The following is a 20,169-nucleotide window of genomic DNA, read 5'->3' on the forward strand; positions in this document are numbered from 1 at the left end:
TCCTAAAATCAAATGGAAAACCTAATCTAATTCAAGTATTTTGTAAGGGTCAATTTTAGGACATAATTTACAGTTACCGAGCCTTAAGTCTTTAGTCATCACAGTTTACCCACATGCTAAAATTTATTTCTATTTAAAAGTTTGTTGCTTCCTCATCATACAGAGTTAATCAGTCTTATCATTAATTCCCTTTTCCAGGAAGACTTCTGAGTTTAAGAAAATACCAGATGACTTATTATCTGATACATAAATGTTGATAAGAGTTTTAAGATATAGTCCTCAGTGGGTCCAAGATTTATTTCATCTTCTATTCTCAAACACTGATCCTGATAAAAGTGATGAAGGGAAGTGGGTCATACAACACAGCAATAACCTACTGTATCTAGCAAAAAATAGCTTTGGAATGTCTGGCCAGACCTTCTCTGTGCTAGGCTGTTTTGGGTATATGTATACTTGGCCAATTGATGGAACAAAGGTACCACATTACCAAAATAATTCAGTAAGAGAGAACAAAAATATATCTTAATAGAAAATAATATGCTGACAAGGATTTCAAACACAACCCACTTATTTTTAAAACATTATTTAATCTGATTAACTGCATCTGCAGGTCTGTTCCTCTTCAAGTCACAGGAAAGTAACTTAACTCATAAGCTGTGTCACTGTATAGAGCCACTGAGAGATCAGGGATCTGTGTGAGTTCACATTCTAAATCTTTTGAATCATGATCCCTATTATTTTCCCATGATATATACTTCTGATGTGTTTGTGCATAATATATGAGAAAACTCCCCACAAGATTTATAAAAGCACCAAAATCTATTCAACAGATATTATTCATGTGAACATTTTGTAAATCCTGAAAGGGTTTTCCAAAGTGTTCATCTGGTTGAAATGCAAAGCCTCGTCTTGAATAACTATATGCTTTTCAGTGAACACTTGGAAGCTGCCTTTGGAATCATCCATAGAAACAATAAGGTAAATATGCCAACTGGAACTAATTGATTAAATTCACTAGTTAACATTGCTTTCAAAATGTATAATCTCTGGGAACTGAATATTACTCATCCTTTTCTAAGATTTGCTTTTCTTCAGTCAGGACAGAATTGCCCTGAAATGTCAACTAAGAACACAGAAGTGGAAATGAGGGAGAAAAAAAAATACATGTATTTTGCTTTAGGTTATTGGACCTATTATTACTTTTTCTTTCTTAGAAATAACTCATTTGATGCTTCTTTTGAGAAGCAAAGAAATATGGATGTCAAAGGCTCCTTTAAATCATCTCCTAGATAATTATATGGCTGTGGGCAATACTGATGAAGCTTTCCTCAGAACAGAGCACCAACTCTGAGCTGTGAAATATGAAAAAGCATTCAACATTAGCCAACAATACATCTTCTATCTCCTTTCTAAGTATATAGAGCTAGAATTTTATACTGCAAGTTAATGGCAGGCAAGAAACAAACATATTTAAAGCACACCCTATGAAAAGAAAGTTTTACAATCCTATCACCACGTGTGTAAAAGAGTTCTGTATAACAAAGCTATTTCCATGTCCCCAGGGGGTGACCCAGAAAAAAAAAAGAGTGCTTTGACCTGGTTATAACAATTTTCTCTCTCTTGGTAACCTACCCTGATCTTTAACAAATTATCATTCTCACAGGGTTTCCTTATATCAAATCTCAGTCCTCTCTGTTAGCAGGTTCAAGTTCTTTTCCTTTTAATTAGAAGCCATGTGTTGGAGATAGTTCAAGGGAAAAAAACAACAACTGGTATTCAAATAAATAATATGAAAATACTTTTATTATGAAGTTTGTGAAAAATAGCTGTTATAAAAACTTTAAAATGAGAATTTCTGTTACTTTTTGGCAGAACTGGAATTTGAACTTAGGATCTACTATTTACTAGCAGGTGCTCTACCACTTGAGCCATGATCCATAGTCCATTTTTGCCTTATTTTTCAGACAGAGACTTGCTTTATGAAGAAGTAGAAGAATGGACCTTGTAAGCTAAAGATAACAGGGATTACAACTGTCTGTCACCGCACCCAACAAAATTTATATTTAAGGTGCAGTGGTACTGGGGTTTGAACTCAGGGCCTTGCACTATTGCTTGGCCATATTCCCCTCACAGCTGGTGCTTTTACTACTTGAGCCATACTTTCATTTTCAGGTTTTTGCTGGTTCACTGGAGATGAGAGTCTGCAGATCTGAGAACCTCAATTCTCAGATCTTAGCTTCCTGAATAACTAAGAATCATAAGCACAAAATACCAGTGTTAGCTTCAGTCTTTATATTGAAACAGCGCAGAAGCAGCGATATGGCTCAAGTGGTAGAATGTTAGCCTTTATCAAAAAAGCTCAGGGATAGCACCCAAAGACTAGCACAAAATAAATGGAAACACAGCATTCATTATATGGAGTTTCTGGTTAATAAGAACATACTTAATATTTAGATCTGAGGTACTATAATGTCATTGAAGTTATATTTCTACTGTCGTAGAATAGCTCAATTCAATAATCACCAATTTGAAAAATTTTCAAAGCAAACTGACATTATCTAAATTTTAGGTTATTTATCTGAATCATTAATTGGGTCCAACTTTCACACTTTGTGCTTCTTCAGAAATCCATTGTGATCTAATCAATTACCTACAAGGTCCCCAGAAGATTCCTTATAAAATGTGTAAAACCAAGCACTTGAAGCTCTAAAGAAATCCAACAGTGCTAAGAATTTCTTTGATTATGTTATTTCTATATCTAACAACGCTTTAAAAATTTCCTTCAGTGGAGGGGCAGGGGAATGGCTCAAGCCTTAAAGCACCTGCTTTGCAAATAGGAGAGTTTAAACCCTAGTGCCACAAAAATAAACTAGCTTCTTCATGCAATTCAATACTCATTTTAAATATTCTTTCCTGTTTCTTTCTATTTCTGGTCTACCCTATTATAAAAAAAAAACCTTTAAAGAAGGAATTTTCTGATTGTTGATTGTGCAGCTGACTTTTAATTAATTTGAAGGATTTTTTAAAGTACACAAGCTGTGGAGTGACAAAACTTCAGAATGACATTGAAAATATATGCCCTACACTCCCTCAGGTATGACTTTGTGTGAACTGTTCTTAGGCAAACTGGCAAATCTGGCATCCCACATAGTAAAGACCAGTAGAGATGTACAAAAGCATCATCTTACCACGACATACTCAAGTATATCAGCTTCAATTATCTATGTGAACTCAGGTTTTAAAGGATATATCTCTGGACAGTTTTTTTTTTATTAAATGAACCCACCTCTACTTTTTTTTTGTCACAAGTACAAAATCTAAACAGAAGATCCAATATCTAAGCCACATTCAAAAAACGATGCAGATTCTTTAAAAAGGTACGTACACAAGGTTGTTAATACTGCCTTTATTCCATAATGATGTATTTCTCAAATCAAAATTTCATATCCTTAATAGCAGGTGCCTGAAAATCATTTGAAGAGATGTGATGGTGCCAGTATAGGGTAGGAAGGGGATTTAATAATCAACCTCAGAAATAGTAAGCTTTTATCAACACATTCCAGTCAATGCTGAACCTGATATGCTATTGGAGAAAGTGAGTGCTCTTCCCAAGGGCTGTAACTGATTATTGACTCCCCCCATTAACATGTACAGTGCATATTGAAGGTCCAGATAGAAGGGCTGAGGGACTCCTATCCCAAGGCCGTGCTGAAAGACAGCCTATCACTTCATGTAAGCATAGTCCATGTGTGACAAATCTGACCTACATTTCTCTCTTTCTTTCTCACAACAGCTTGTCACCATTTTAAGAAGCTATTTAAAAAAAAAAAAAACCAACTACTTAAGCAATGTGCATTCCTAATGTATCATTTATAGAAATTTCAGGGAGTAGTTTATCCTACAGAAAATCATGAAATGTAGCCTAAAATGAACTCAAATACAGCATACCTTTCTTTAGACTGCCATTTATACAATACAGTCTCAAAAGTACTGTATTAAAATTGTAATATAACTAATAGAGAACACATAAAACATATTAACAATGTGCAATAAAAAATTTTAGCATATGTTATAGGAAGCAGTTTTCACTTTATAAGAAGCTGTATCCTAGAACTTCTGTTAACTTCTCAATGGATACACAATAATCACTATTAAGAAAAAAGGCATAATTAAAAGCAATGATGGAGTAGAGGGCTAAAGGTGGCAATAAGTTGGTGCAAATGCTGGAAAATGCTCCCCGGGAGTGGCTGCAGACTGTGTTTCAGAGTTGCTCTTGAGCTGTGGTTCCTCACCACAAGTACCTACCATGCCGCTGCAGGTCATACTCTTTTTTTGTCTCTTCATTCCCTAGAATTTTCCATGCCTGATCAATTTCGATGAACTTCTGTATATATTCCTCCACCATTCCTGCTGGCACATCTGTACTTTGTTTATCTGGATGATACTGCCAATCAAAAACAAGGGAGGTGGTGATGGTAAATAGGGCTGTTGATTGGGAATAGGTTAAAAAAATTGGAAAACTGGGCTTAACTGAAAAAAGAAGGTAATGAGAAGATGAAAACTAAGATGCCAAGCCAATGAGACAATAGTGCTGGGCACAGGAGACAACTGCCAGGTTAATTAGACGGCTGGAGTAGCTATAAATCCACCAGTGACACGATCTGTGACACGATCTGTCACAACGCACAAAGACAGAATTTTCTGGATAATTTGCTCATGGAATCATTGGTCTCATGGACAATTTGCCTAGAGAGGATGACTAACAGAAATAGAAATTGGTACATGCAGAGGAACAGGACATGAAAAAAGAAAAGCACAGACTATACAGGAGTAAGCATTCCTTATAATGTACTTGGCTGTAGATTCATACAAAATGGACTACTAAGTTTTTCTTGTGAAACTATACAATCATAGTTCAAAATAAAATGTATTAATTATAAAAAAAAAATGGAGTGAGCCATGTGCTGCTGGCTCAAACCTGTACTCCTAACTACTGAGAAGGCTGAGGACCACAGTTCAAAGCCAGCCCAAGCAGGAAAGTCTGTGAGCCTCTTATCTCCAATTAAACACCAAAAGAGCAAGAAGTGGAGGAGTGGCTCAAGTGGTAGGGCACTAGCCTTGAGCAACAAAGCTCAGGGACAGAGTCCAGTCCCTGAGTTCAAGCCCCAGGAATGGCACCAAAAAAGCAAAAATGTATTTCATATTCCTCAGCTATGACTTTAAGTTTACAAATTTCCAAATTTTTATTGAAAATTGGTTATTCTAGGTTAAATTTGTAAGAAACTCAATAAAACATTTCAATATAAATTCATTAGAGTCCTGAGTTTTTGAAAAAAAAATTTAAAAATGTTTTGAGTATACAGTAATTCATACTGTTTAGTCAAACCAGAAAGCTTTACATGAACTCATTCTCAGTATTAATATGATGGGATTCACTAAATACCTTCTTTTTCTCTGATTCTCCCTTTTTAAATTAATTATTTTGAAAGAATCAATATGACATTTGTTTTTCAGCAATCTCTCAAACAAATGAGAAAAGGTTATCCAAATTTAGAGACAGTTTACTTAAAATAATCTAGAGTAACAGTGTGTAAAGATGATTTGGGTAGTAAGCTTGCTGTGATTCACTATTATTCCACATACCTTACTCAAATATGCCACTAGTATGTAGTTAAGATTCAGTTATGTGTGGAAACTCTTAATGTCACAAGCATTAAGTAAACCTTTAGAGAAATTATTCTAAACTTTTAGCTGAAGAGAAGAAGAAATATAGATTAAAACTAGATAATTTCTAATAGGCCACTACAGAAAATCTGCTTGGAAGACCTGATCATGAACCAACTTCACCAAGAATTCCCTATACAGAAAATAGGTCCCAACTGTCCCAAACTATAACTCATCACTAATATCAGTTTTATGGTCAATTCAATCTCTTTCCCTAATTTGGTATTTACTTGATTACTAGTGAAACAAGTAGCTCACTATCAGAGGCTTTAAGTCTATTTTGTTATGGTACAAGAATTCAGTATTCTATAGCATTGACTTGATATATATATTATTTGAAGAAATGCCAATTATAACAAGAAAATAAGTATGTCTCATCTGGGTGCTAAAAGCCTTAGAACAATCTGTTTTGACAGCAAGTTCCAGAAAAAAATGAAGGTCTAAAAGGACATATTATCACCTATGTTAGGTTGATAATGGTCCACAATAACATTGGTAACTGTCCATAATAACAAGTCCAAATCCTTGATTTCTCACTTTATTTGGAAAAAAGAAACCTGTAAGATGTAATTAAGTTAAAATTTTTGAAGTGGAAAAATTATTCAGCATTATCCAATGGGGTCCAAAATGCAATCACATTCCTTTTGAGAAAGAGGCAGAATATTTAATATGTACAGGACAAGGTGATGTGACTGTCTTGAAGACTATAGTGATATAACCACAGACAAAGGAATGCCTGCTGCCAGAACCTGACAAACACTAAGGTTGGTTTTGTTTTGTTTTGTTTTTCTACAAAGGAAGTGTAGCCTTGCTTATACCTTGTTCTCAGTCCAGTTAGGGACTTTTTTGAACTTCTATAGAGCTTTAAAAAAAAGTTTGTTATTTTAAGCTACCAACAATGTGACTGTTTGCTTCTATAGCCATGAGAAAACAAGAGTCCAGATGTCTATGGTATACAGATGTAATACAAAGAAAATGTTTAAGAAGTTTCAACTATGAAGTGTAATTTTGTTGTTTTGGTAGTCCTGGGTTTGACTAGCCCTTTAATTTTCAGACAGGGGTCATGTTTTTTGCCTAGAATCAGTCTCAGACTGTAATCCTTCCACCTCTCCCTCCTGGTAGAGGAGTACAAATGTACACCACAATGCCCAGCAATCAATTACAAACTCTGACAAAATGATGACAAAACAGTGCACTTTTTTTTGGTGACAGTACCATGGCTTACACTCAAGGCTTTGTACTCCTCCCACAGCTGTTGCTGAATCATTCCTCCAGTCTAGCTTTTTTGCTGGTTAACTGGAGATTATAGTCTTGTGAACTTTTTTCTTCCTTATTTTATTTTATTTTTTCTTCTTCTTGTGAACTTTTCTGCCTGGGCTGACTCTTAATTGTAAATCTCAGCCTCCTGAGTAGCTAGTAGAACAAGAATGAGACATTTATGCCCCATTTGTATACATTGTTAACTTAGAATTTTAAAATGATTCTTTACTGACACTGTGAAAAACAGCCCCTAGGACTTTGCAATCCCACAGAGTATTTTTCTTTTTCCACTATGGTTTCTAAATCTCAGATCTAAATCTAAACATCATGGTTTATGTATCTTTTTCTCTCAATAATTCCCACTAGCCAAAACTTTCCACTCCTAAGCACTCAAAACTATCCGACTTTATATATTCCCATTCATTTATCAAATGAGACAAATGTAATCTAAAGCATTCTGTATTCCTAAGGCATTAACATCCCCTTGAGGAACCAGGTATAGACATTAAAAAAAAAAAAAGCCAAGGACTTCCTTACGCTACCAAAAAAACTCCAACTGATCCTTACAAACAACAGAGGATTCTGAGAGGACAACATTCACTACTCTTTTAATTGGCTTTTCAATTTTCATTTCAGCAAAATGCATTTTGCTGAATTGGAAGAACTTAATCTAGTGGAAGCAATGAACTCAAAACTAACAATCTATAATAATGATGAAAAAGCACAAAGTGCTGGTGGCTCATACCTGTATTTCTAACTACTCAGGAGTCTGAGATCTGAGGATTGTGGTTCAAAGCCAATGCAGGTAGAAAAATCCATGAGACTCTTATCTCCAATTAACTACCAGAACACCAGAAGTGGAGCTGTAGGTGGAAGAGCATTAGCCTTAAGCAAAACAACTCAGGGACAATGCTCATGCCTGGAATTCAAACCCCATGACCCAACAACAACAACAATGAAAAAAAGAAGGAAAGAAAGGAAGGAAAGAAAGGAAAGGAAGGAAAGAAAGGAAAGGAAGGAAAGAAAGGAAAGGAAGAAAGAAAGAAAGAAAGAAAGAAAGAAAGAAAGAAAGAAAAGAAAGAAAGAAAGAAAAGAAAGAAAAAGGAAAGAAAGGAAGAAAAAAAGAAAAAAAAAGGAAGGAAGGAAAAGGAAGGAAGGAAGGGAGGGAGGGAAAGAAAGAAAGAAGGAAAGAAAGAAAAGGAAGGTAGATGTTGGAAGAAGCACTTTACTATAAATAAAACAAAGGATGTATAAATCTTCTATACTGAAAACTCTGCACTATTAAGAGAGATCAAATATCTTTTTTGTTGTTGTTGTCGGTCATGGGGCTTGAACCCTGGGCCTGAACGCTATCCCTCAGCTCTTCAGCTCAAGGCTAGCGCTCTACCACTTGAGCCACAGTGCCACTTCTGGTTTTCTGGTGGTTTATTGGAGATAAAGAGTTTCACAGCTTTTCCTGCCCTGACTGACTTTGAACCATGATCCTCAGATCTCAGCCTCCTGAGTAGCTAAAATTACAGGCGTGAGCCACTGGCACCCAGCTAGAAATCAAAAAAATTTTTTTATTGTGAACATACTGTACAGAGGGGTTACAATTACATGGGCAAGATAATGAGTACATTTCTTATCAAGCACTGCAGCCTCCTCCTTTGTTTACCCTTCACATCCCTTCCCAGCCTCCCCCCACCCTGAAATCAAAATATTTTAATGAAAGAAGAAGATTCATATCCAGTTTATCCAGTTTTCAATACTGATAATATTAAGACAATTCCTAACAAAATTTCAAGTGTTCTTTTAATTAGAAAAGATGATTATAAAATTTATATTTCAAGATAATATAAAAAGACTATATCCAAGACTCTAAGTATTGGGATAAAGATATACAAACAGTTCAGTAGAACAGAATAGTCTAGAAATAAACAATATATACATAGTCAACTAACTTTCTACAAAGGTGCCATAACAATGCAATGAAGAAAATATTTATGTTAGTCAGCTGTTACTAGAACAAGTATCTGAGATAAATAAGCTTAGGAAGAAGACAGGTTTCAAAGTTTTGGAAGTTTCAGTCAATGAAATATGAACTCTTAAAACATTACACTGCGCAATAAAAGCATATTCAAACACTGGACAGTATATGACTGAATACCGAATTCTGGCAAATCTATTTTTTGGTGACAAAAAGCACAGTTGGTTCCAAATAGGAATTCACCAACAGGGGTGGGAATTAGGGAAGAGTTATCAAGAAATTATTTGGAGGAGTATCTTGCTTGAGATGGTAGTTACACGGTTTTAAAACACAATAAAGCAAATTATTAATATCTGTGTATCATTATATGTTGACCATATCTCAATATGAAAATTAAATAATCTCGGCAAAATTTAGGAAAAGTTTTCAATTGTAAAAATAACTCATGTTCTCAAATATTTTATTGCATATAAGAAAAAATAGAAAATTAAGTGTCACAATGCAAAAAGAATCCATTGTATTATAAAAGCTATATACAAGATACTATATTTTATCAGAATAAGTTTATTACCTGTTTTCTAACTAATTCATAATGTTTTAATTGTGAAATTTTAATTCTTTCCCTCTACCTCCCAGTCCTGGGGCTTGAATTTAGGACCTGGGTGCCACAGCTCCACTTCTGATTTTCTGCTGGTTATCTGAAGATAAGAGTACCTAGGATTACAGGCATGAGCCACCAGTGGCTGATGAAGTCTTAAATTCTTTTTTTTTTTTTTTTTCTTCTGGCCTTGAGGCTTGGACTCTGGGCCTGGGCGCTGTCCCTCAGCTCTTCAGCTCTAGGCGAGCACTCTGCCGCTTGAGCCACAGCACCACTTCCGGTTTTCTGGTGGTTTATTGGAGATAAGAGTCTCACAGACTTTCGTGGCCAAGCTGACTTTGAACTGTGATCCTCAAACCTCAGCCTCCTGAGTAGGAAGGATAACAGGTGGGAGCCACTGAGTGCCCAGCAAAATCTTAATTTTTATAGCTGAGATTATATTGCATTGGATTGCCTAATACAGAATTTTGTTTTAATTTAAATTTTTCTTCTTATAGTAAGTCTGTTTTCTGTTTTGATTATCTTTAAGTAATTGTACAAGAGTTACCATTTACCACCCATTCCCCCACTCATCTTAATTCTGTAGGATATACACTGGATTCTTAACTGCATTCTCTCCCTCTTGTCCTCTTCGTCTATCCACCCCTTTCCTACTGACCCTATACACGCCCCCCCCCCCTTGAATACCCAATTCCTGGTGTTTTATTTTGCTGAACTCTGACTTTGCCTTTCTAAGGAATTACACTACTGGAATGTTTTCTGACTTGATAATTGTAGAATGATGGTCACACTGCTTCTCAGAATACTGTCCTCAGATTTGTAACATCAGTGACACCAGACAGAGCTTGGTAGAAACAGCATTTCTTGGGCCCTATCTTAAACCTCCTGGAAACTTCAGAATTTGTGTACCAATAAATTCCCTGTATTTTTACAGGGAAATTATTGTGAATAGTTAAGGATGAGAACACTGTTCATCTCTACTCAAAAAATAGAATTTAAGGGCAAGTCAGAAATAGTGCTTTTAGTAAAATTTTCTTATGACAAATTCATTCTACCAAATGCGTATTTTAAAAAAGGAAAACAAATGCTGAATGTGTGAACTCCTCAATTATGTTAATTTATAAACTAAAAAAATTACATGTTTCAAGTCAGAAAACTTTTATATTTGATACTTTTTGGGTACTACTTTATAAATGTTGACCCATCTGTCTTTAGTTCTAACAGTAACTTACTTCACTAATGAAACAGACTTTAAATAATATACTAGCAGTACAAGCAAACATACTTCCATTAGCTCCAAATGACCTTTTCTACTGGTAAGCAACTACAAAGCTGAAATAAAAATGTTGACTTTTAAGGTAAATGCATAAAAATCTTATGTCCAATTTCCCATAAACATTGGTCCTTTACTTCACACCTGTGATTATAATGGTTTTTCTTTTTTGTTATAAACACATTTACTTCACAATTGAATAGTTTTTTATTATGTTGTACAGAGCAACTATAGTTACATAAGGTAATGAGTACATTTCTTTCTGAACAGTGTCACCGGATTATTCAGTTTGTAAAATCTTGACTGAAAATAAGGACTAATAATGAACTATGAAAAGGCCCCTGGGCAAATAGGATTAAACCAAAGTTTAAACTAAAATGATCAAGCTTGTAGTATCTGACCTATCTATATGGATCCTGAGGATCACAGTACTTTGGTTTTTCCATTATTAATTAGCGAGTTCAACATGAGTAAGATGCTAGCTCTCTATTTCTAATTTTAAGATTTCTGGAACTAGAATGAAATTTCAAAATGCCTAAGACTTATCAACAGTACAAATTCAACATATTAAAAAATGCAGTTTACTATTTAGACCCTAAAATTAAATTTCCTACTGATATCCTGTTAAAAGTACCACCATGCTTAGTAAATGCTGACTTGATTAAATGAGTTTTCCTAATATTCCAAGCTAGTAAATCAGTCACTTTCTTTTTATCTCTCATACAGGATTTGAACAGCCAAACGATATATATTCTACCTACAGAATGTTTTTTATACTTCCAATGCCACTTACCTCAGCATTAGCTCCCACACAGTCCCCATCAGTCATCTTTAAACAGCTTTCTAATCCATCTTGCCTTAACACATCTTTGGCTATGTCATTCCCTAGGTTCATAAATGTTAAATTGCAACACAGTCATAGTAAATTAGTCCTATTTTTTATCCTCAAAAAGTCTACACTAAAAGAACCCTAGCCTACCATTCCAGCTTTATCTATATAAGTGTTTCACCAACACTGGATATTAATGCCGTAACTGGACAGAAATTAACACAGTGCCTCTTTGCACTGTGAATTTAAGGTAATTTAAGGTGTAATATTTTCCTCCAAAGCACAGAATTTGGCATGAGGGACAATTTAGCTTAATGTGAAGTTTTGCACTTTCATGTCCTTTTTCTTACACTCTTCCCTAGTGAACAAGCATTTATTGTGTGATTCTGTTCAGCTGACATGACAACAGATAGGATATGGAAACATGCTTCAGACCATGAGCATGTTTCAAACAGTTTTCAAACTGAGGAATAAGAAGCCATTAAGAATAATCTATGCAAAGGAGTACACTTGCAGCTGGGCATTTTCTGGCCTGTCTGTAAACCCCAAATTTAAGAGTCAGAGCAAAAGGACTGAACGTTTGAGTCCAGCCTGGGCAACACCACAAGATCCTGTCTCTAAAAACCAAAGAGTCCCTTGTAAAAAGTGGACACATAGCTATTATGTTTAACTATTTGTCTCCTGCTAAAATTTGATTGCCATTTTCTATTAGGAGGTGGAACTTTTGACAGTGATTGTGCCATGATGGCTTTACCCTGATGAATCCATTACTGCCATTTCTGAGGGAGTGAATTCCTTAAGACTGAGTTCAGCCCCCTTTACTCCCCCTCCTTCTATCTGTTCTGCCATCCTTCATGGGATTGCACAACAAAAGGTCTTTACCAGATACCAATTCCTTGGCCTTAGACTTCTAATCTTCCAAAACTGTGAGACACTAAATTTCTGTTCATAATAAATGATCCAATCTCAACCATTATTTTATGCTAGCATAAAACAAAGACAGTACATAGACAATAGTTGTGACACATAAGCAAAGCCAAATCCTTAAAAAAAATAGTTTCTAATGTTCCTTTCTCTACTCTCTTCTACTTCCTGAAAGTGTAAACGTTGCACATTTTCTGTACTACTAGAAAGCAGATTTTATCAGTATCGTAGCAAAAGAAGAGCTGGACTGTGTTTTTTTTTTTTCTTTTTTCTTTTCTGCCAATGACTCTTTGGACAGAATCCCATCCTAGTACTGCTTGGCAAGCCCAAATGTGACCACTGTTGAATTTCTATCATATCACAGTGGATACACTCTCTGCACAGATTATAATGTACTACCGAGGAACCACATAAACACTGAAAAAATACTTATTATGGGTTATTTTAATTTAGAGATCATAGGCTTGTATGGGTATAATCATCATAATATTTTGAAGCACTTATCAGATAAGATAATAAAAATTCATTTCTTTGGACAACTGTTGAGAAATAACATGGCAAAGTTTAGTAAAGAGAATTATGAATAATGTAAGGAATTAGTAAATCTGACTAGAGAGTACTCCTCCAACATTTCTCCTGATGAACTGCTTAGAGGATTTATTAAAATATCTCACAAAAATTAGTTTTCTTCACCCTGGATAATTGTATAAAACCTAAAATCCTTCGAACTAATAATGCTTATTACAACAACCTTAACTGATCTCTTGCCAAAGAAAGATTAAAAAAAAAAAATCCTAACAGGATAGCCACTAAAATCCACTCCCTCTCTGTTTCCATTCTTCAAACACTGTAAAAGCTATATTCAGCCCTTACCAATGTTTCCTAACTCCTTCCCTTTTCACGGTTTTCTCCAATAGCAGCTTCCTCTGCTCTTACTGACCTCTGCTATTCAATTTTCCCTTGAAATATCTTCTAAACATCTCTCATAAGAGCTTTGTAGCACTGACTGCTGATGAGCTACTGAAAAGGCAGGGCACTTTGTAAGGCCTTGCTTTCCTTACACCTGTGAAAGAGGTTTAAGGAACGGGAGGCTTGTCCTCAGGTACACTTTGCTGTGACACCATACCTGCCATCATTTCACTAGAAAGCAAGACTAAAGTGTGGCTGGAAGGAGCCGGGCGCTAGTGGCTCACGCCTGTAATCCTAGCTACTCAGGAGGCTGAGATCTGAGGATTGCGGTTCAAAGCCAGCCCGGGCAGGAGAGACCCTGAGACTCCTATCTCCAATAAACCACCAGAAAACCGGAAGTGGCGCTGTAGCTCAAGTGGTAGAGCGCTCGCCTTGAGCTGAAGAGCTAAGGGACAACGCCCAGGCCCAGAGTTCAAGCCCCACGACCGACAAAAAAAAAAAAAAAAAAAAAAAAGTGTGGCTGGAAGGAAGCATGGGCATGAGGGTTCCTAAGAGTTCTCTACAAGGAAAGCAATGCGATCTGTCTTGGTCAGATTTGGACAACACAGCTATCTTTTTTTTTTTTTTTTTTTGTCAGCCGTGGGGCTTGAACTCTGGGCTTGGGTGCTGTCCCTCAGCTCTTCAGATCAAGGTGAGCACTCTATGATGCTAGAGCCACAGCACCACTTCCGGTTTTCTAGTGGTTTATTGGAGATAAGAGTCTCACGAGGGGCTGGGAAGGTGGCTCAGTGGTAGAGCGCTTCCCTTGCATGCTCAAGGCCTTGTGTTCGATTCCTCAGCACCACATAAGCAAAAAGACAAAAGCTGGAAGTGGCGCTGTGGCTCAAGTGGTAGAGCGCTAGCCTTGAGCTGAAGAGCTGAGGGACAGCGCCCAGGCCCAGAGTTCAGGCCCCACGACCGGACCCAAAAAAAAAAAAAAAAAAAAGTCTCACGGACTTTCCTGCCCAGGCTGGCTTTGAACCCGGATCCTCAGATCTCAGCCTCCTGAGTAGCTAGGATTACAGGCGTGAGCCACCGGCACCCAGCCAACACAGCTTTCTTATGCTATGGAACAACCTTTTACAAAGGACCTATCTGGAAATGAAAAAAATAGGTTCGAATCACCTTGTCTGATGACCTCAGATACAGATAGGTCTTCCCACTATACTTTCCCCTGGTCCTGCTTGCTGTAATGGGTAATTACTACCTTCACAGATTTACAAAAGCAAATGCTAAGGGGAGAAAAGGGAAGAGCTTATTCTTGGATCATCAATTAGAATGCACTGCACAATTTTTCACATCTAAACTTAACTTTTCATGACTTTTGAAAACTGGAAATTCCTAAATTGATATATTCAAACAAAAGACAAGAAATACTAGTCCTCTTTTCCTAAACAAAAATTTTTTCCCCCTAAATTAGGCATCATTTCAAATTGGGGTTGTGTAAATTACCTATGTTTGTTAACTGCTTCTAATTAGTAAACCTTTAAAACAAAACTGTTTTCACTTATAAAGAAACTGAAAGAGAAAATACCTAATACTGTTACTGAAATTAGTATTAAGTTAAAAGAACTGCTTTAACAAGTGGCAACAATAAAAATATATAATCTATGCATTCAGGTGTTATTTTAAAAAAAGGTAACTGTCAAGAACAGTGGCACATGCTTGGAAACCTTAGCTGACGGTTGAGATAGGAAGGTCAAGAGTTCCAGGCCAGCCTGAATAGCTAGTGAGATACTATCTTTAACAAAATAATGTATTAACAACAGACAAGGGACTCATATCTAAAATATACTTGGAACTCAAAAAATTAAATCCCCCATCAACAAATCCTCAAAGAAACAACTGCCCAATAAATAAGTGGGCTAAAGACTTAAAAACTTCTCTGAAGAGGAAATAAGAATGGCCAATAGAAATGCTCAACCTCTCTAGCCATAAAGAAATGCAAACCAGGAAGTGCTGCTGTGGCTCAAGCCACAGAGCGCTCACCTTGAGCTGAAGAGCCCAAGAACAGCACCCAAGCTCAGAGTTCAAGCCCCACTACCGACAAAAAAGAAAAAGAAAAGAACTGCAAATCAAAACAACATTGAGATTCCACCTCACCCCAGTTAGAATAGCTACACTCAAGAACTCTAATAACAACAGATGCTGGAGGGGATGTGGACAGAAGGGAACCTTACTGCATTGTTGGTGGGAGTGTAAACTTGTTCAACCACTTTGGAATGAGCAGTATGGAGGTTCCTCAAAAGACTCCACATAGAGCTCCCCTATGACCCAGCAATCCCACTTTTGGGCATTTACCCAAATGATCACAAACAAGGCCATACTAAAGCTACCAGCACAACTATGTTTATTGCAGCATTATTTACCATAGCTAAGATATAGAACCAACCCAGATGCCCCTCAGTAGATGAATGGATCAAGAAAATGTGGTATATATACACAATGGAATTCTATGCCTCCATTAGAAAGAATGACATTGCCCCATTTGTTAGGAAATGGAAATACTTGGAAAAAATTATATTAAGTGAAAGTAAATCAGGCCCAAAGAAACATAGGTCCCATGGTTTCCCTTATTTGCAATAACTAGTGTATGTCTGAGACAAGCAGAAAAGCTCAGATAAGATGATGTTAAGCAAAATGAACCCCAAGATAGGGACACAAGTGGTTTTCTCTTCCTTGCTATTGTTTCTAATGTATTTATCAGGTACCATGTGATTTTTTTTGTTGCTTTGTATGTCCCTCCCCCATGGTATAACCCCTGTTTTCACTGTATTTGATGTTGGTATAATTTGGGGAGGGGAAGGGGAAGAACAAAATGTTTAAATAGCGATACAGATTGACCCATTGCAATAATGAGATGTATAAGAGGCTATGTCAAAAAATGAACTTTACAATTTAGGCAGGGGGGGTGGCGTAGGGGGGTGGGAAGGTGTAGTTGAGGTAGGAGGGATGGGATAGTAGGAGAAAAAGGAGGAGGAGGCAACAATTCTGGATAAGAAATGTACTCACCTTGCTCATGTAACCCCTCTGCACAGTATTTTCACAATAAAAAAATTACTTAAAAATGTATTAATACCCCTCCTTCTCCTCTAATTTTCTGCCAAACTACCAAACCTAATGAGTATGATCCTAATTTGTATATTGACCTATCATTCATATACTGTAAGATTTTTCTTTTTAAGATGAAAAATTTGGGTTTTATAAAAGATAACACTTACACAACTATCATCATTATGTAATTTCAGTTCATTTTCATCACTCCTATAAGAAGTCATTATTTTTTACTCCATCAGAAGTCATTATTTTTGTTCTCCTTACCTTAGCAACCACTAATCTACTCTCATCTCTGCAGATTTGCTTATTAAGGACAGGAAACACACATTCAAATAAACTGCAAAGAAAATTCATTATTTTTGTTTATTTGGTGTGTGGGTATGTGATGAAAAATTATACTTAATTTTTAAGTACTTGCAAAATTTTCTTTCTCAGTTCTTTTGGAACAGTAGGTGAATCATTAATAATTTAAAAGTCTGCATACAAAAATAAAATGCTCTCCTAGAATTTATAATCTAGTTATGTGACATTAGCCACCCTTAAGGAATCAATATAAATAGTACTTTGAATTTAATTAGAATGTGACATACAGTATAGTTCCATGGTTCTTAAAGACTGTTACGTGATATTTTAATGTTTCTTTATGGCCAACCATATTGACAAAGTAAGGAGTAAGAAAGGATCCCTTTGTCTACCAGAATCTTTGGCTAGCTCTATTCTTTCAAAGATCCATTTTCATAGCAATAATATTTTTAAAAGACCATTAGTCTCTTTTTTAAAAAATCAAACAGAGGGGCTCATTCTGCATACACTGGTAGCTCCAAAAAAGAAAAAGAGAAAAAGGAAGGAGGAGGAATATAGGGGTAGCAGTAGAAAGGAAGGAGAAGATGAAAAGGTGGTGAAGGAAGGAGATATAAAGGGCACAGGGGTATGGAGAATTAAAGATAAAAAAGAATAATAAAGCAGAGGAAGAGAAACCACAAGGGGAAAAAAGGGAAGAGACTGAAACACACTAAAGGAAAACAGATACAGTATTTATTGATGTTTTTCAAGTAAAGAGCTAAATCTGTGGCAACCACATTCAGAGAATTGGGGGAAATATCTAAGAGGCAGAATGAAATTTTGTTGTATAATTAAATCTGGCAAACCTCAACTGTAGTATACTTTGAATTTTGAGATTACCTAACTCTAAAATATAATCCTAAACCGATTCATTTTACTTTTCTTTTGAAACATGTGCACATGTGTAGCATAACTTCTATTTGTTTATGATATACACATGATATGAAAACAATTTTACATCCTTTGCAGATACCCACTGACAAAATAGCTATCAAATAAGTCTTCGATGAAATATCCAATATGAGCTAGAGAGTATTCTATGATAAACACTGTCTCCAAGCTCCCCAAATGATAATTAGTAGTAGAGCATTGGTTGATTTATTTCCCTTGTTTGTTTGGTTTAAGGAAGACCTGTTTCTCTGTATAATTAAAAACCTAAGAAACAGATGCGAAACTAGAGTCATCCTTGCAAAGTGAGGACAGTGATGCACATGCAGAGACCCTACAGAGCTGCTTTCCTACAGCAACTCAGGGATCTGCTCTGTGAGCCACCAAGGCCATCAGGTACTAATTCGATGCTATGTTCTGTCAGTGCTTTCATCCTCTTCTTTCATTAATTGATCATTCAATGATACCAGTACACTGGCTTTGAATTCCCACAAGCACTTTACCGTTGTGATAGAGAAGATATGAGAAGGTAAATATGATAGATTAACTCTATCTCATATTTGAGTCAGCTCTAAAATATTTTTCGTTTCTTTTTTTTGGTTGGTCATTGGGCCTGAACTCTGGGCCTGGGCGCTGTCCCTCAGCTCTTCAGCTCAAGGCTAGCGCTCTACCATTTGAGCCACAGCATTACTTCCGGCTTTTTCTGCTTATGTGGTGCTGAGGTGCTGAGAGCCTCATGCAGGCAAAGCAAGCACTTTATCTCTGAGCCACCTTCCCAGCCCCTCCCCACCCCGCCTTTTTTTCCCTTTTTTTTTTTTTTTTGGTGGGAGGTGTTACTAGGCTTTGAACTCTGGGCCTAGAAATTGTTAGGCTGGCACTGTACCACTTATGTCATACTTCTGTTCCTCAGAGAGGAACTCTCTGAACTGCCATGGCTGGCCTTGAACCATAGCTCTGAAAAGATCTGTCTCATGAGTAGATAAGATTATAAACATTAACCACTGGCATACTGTTTTAAACTCTTTCTATAAAAGTTATCTATTTCTTTTTTACAGAAATGTTTCCATGGGTCCCAAAATATACAAATTTCCCTTAAATAAAAATATTATTTCTATTGATTTAATTTTACAAGTTACAGGAAACCACAATGGGAATGATATGTATATGAAGCATTGACATTTTCATACACAGTATATGAAATGGTAGGTCTAAACATACAAGACTTGAGGGATAGTGACAATCTTTAATTACCACTACTTAGGGATGAGGGAAATTTATCTAAAATAAAACTCAATAATAAGACAGGTTGCCTTAACACTGATAAAAATGGAGTTTAGTAAAGAGGAAGCATTTAATAATTGTTAAATTTAATGAACATAATGTGCTACTTTTTGAGATAAAGGACTAAGTTAGCTTCTTAGGATAACAAGAAAACACATATCCTCTGAGATAATTTTTGGTTTTCATCACTGCAAATCACTGTTATTATGAAGCAGCTGTTAAACACTTGGTAAGAAATGCTGTAAGACTGTGCAGTAGTAATTCTCTAATGAATCTGTATATAGTGTACAGAAGCAAAGGGAAACATGCATCAATATAGGGCTAGGCTTTCTTCTTTGGTTCTGTTTCTGTGAGATGCCTACTTGCTTAAAAGAAGAGTTAGGAATAAAAGTACTGCAATGTGTGTAGTTTATACCCTGACACCACATTAAGACTATAACATCTGAAAAAGACAATTCCAAAGGTAAAGACAGTCAAGTGCAACACACTACTGCCACCTAATGCTTAGTAAAATATTGCCTAAACAAATCAGTCAACCATTCATTGTCTTCTCCAAGTAAACAAATAAAACATGATTTTAAAATAAATTTAAATTTTTAAGGCTTTCTGGTTTGGACAGAGAAAATATAATTCACATTAATCTGGCATCCCAAAAATGTCTTGTTTGTCCTTTGAAATCTACTTATTTACCACCTTATTTCCAGCTAGATACGTGCCAGCCGTTAAGACTCAATGATAACTACAAACAGGATCCCTGTTCTTAAGGGACTCACAGTCTAGTGGGAAAAAAGATGACATGTAATGAGTCTTTATAATGCCATGGTTAGGATGAGGTGCTAAGACAAGATGACAGCATTAAAAATGTGTTTCTTTTAGAGTATATCAGAGAAGGTTTTGTAATAAAGGTGTTACTCAAGTTAGGGGGATTGAACAGGAAGTCAGACTGGAGAAACTATGGAATAGTGGAAGGGAAACTTCATTCTACACAGAGAAATAACAAAGTTAAGACAGGAAAGTACTAATATAGATGTCAGGGTTATAAACAGAAGAACTTCAGGATGAATTGAGGATGAGTA

At 36.1% G+C, this 20,169-nt stretch overlaps 1 protein-coding gene across 3 annotated transcripts in view; it reads right to left on the reverse strand.

Annotated features, from left to right (window-relative positions):
* Dnajc24 (DnaJ heat shock protein family (Hsp40) member C24) overlaps positions 1 to 20,169 on the reverse strand; it is a 42,805-nt gene that overhangs the window by 13,805 nt on the left and 8,831 nt on the right. For all 3 annotated transcript variants that reach the window (XM_070032668.1, XM_070032666.1, XM_070032667.1), the window contains exon 3: positions 4,306 to 4,444. In XM_070032668.1, coding sequence (XP_069888769.1) covers positions 4,306 to 4,444 — 139 coding nt within the window. The remainder of the gene's footprint in view (positions 1 to 4,305; positions 4,445 to 20,169) is intronic.

This window comes from Dipodomys merriami, unplaced genomic scaffold, assembly GCF_024711535.1.
Source record: "Dipodomys merriami isolate MVZ:Mamm:240054 unplaced genomic scaffold, mDipMer1.0.p SCAF_21, whole genome shotgun sequence".
Classification (NCBI taxonomy): Eukaryota; Metazoa; Chordata; class Mammalia; order Rodentia; family Heteromyidae; genus Dipodomys; species Dipodomys merriami.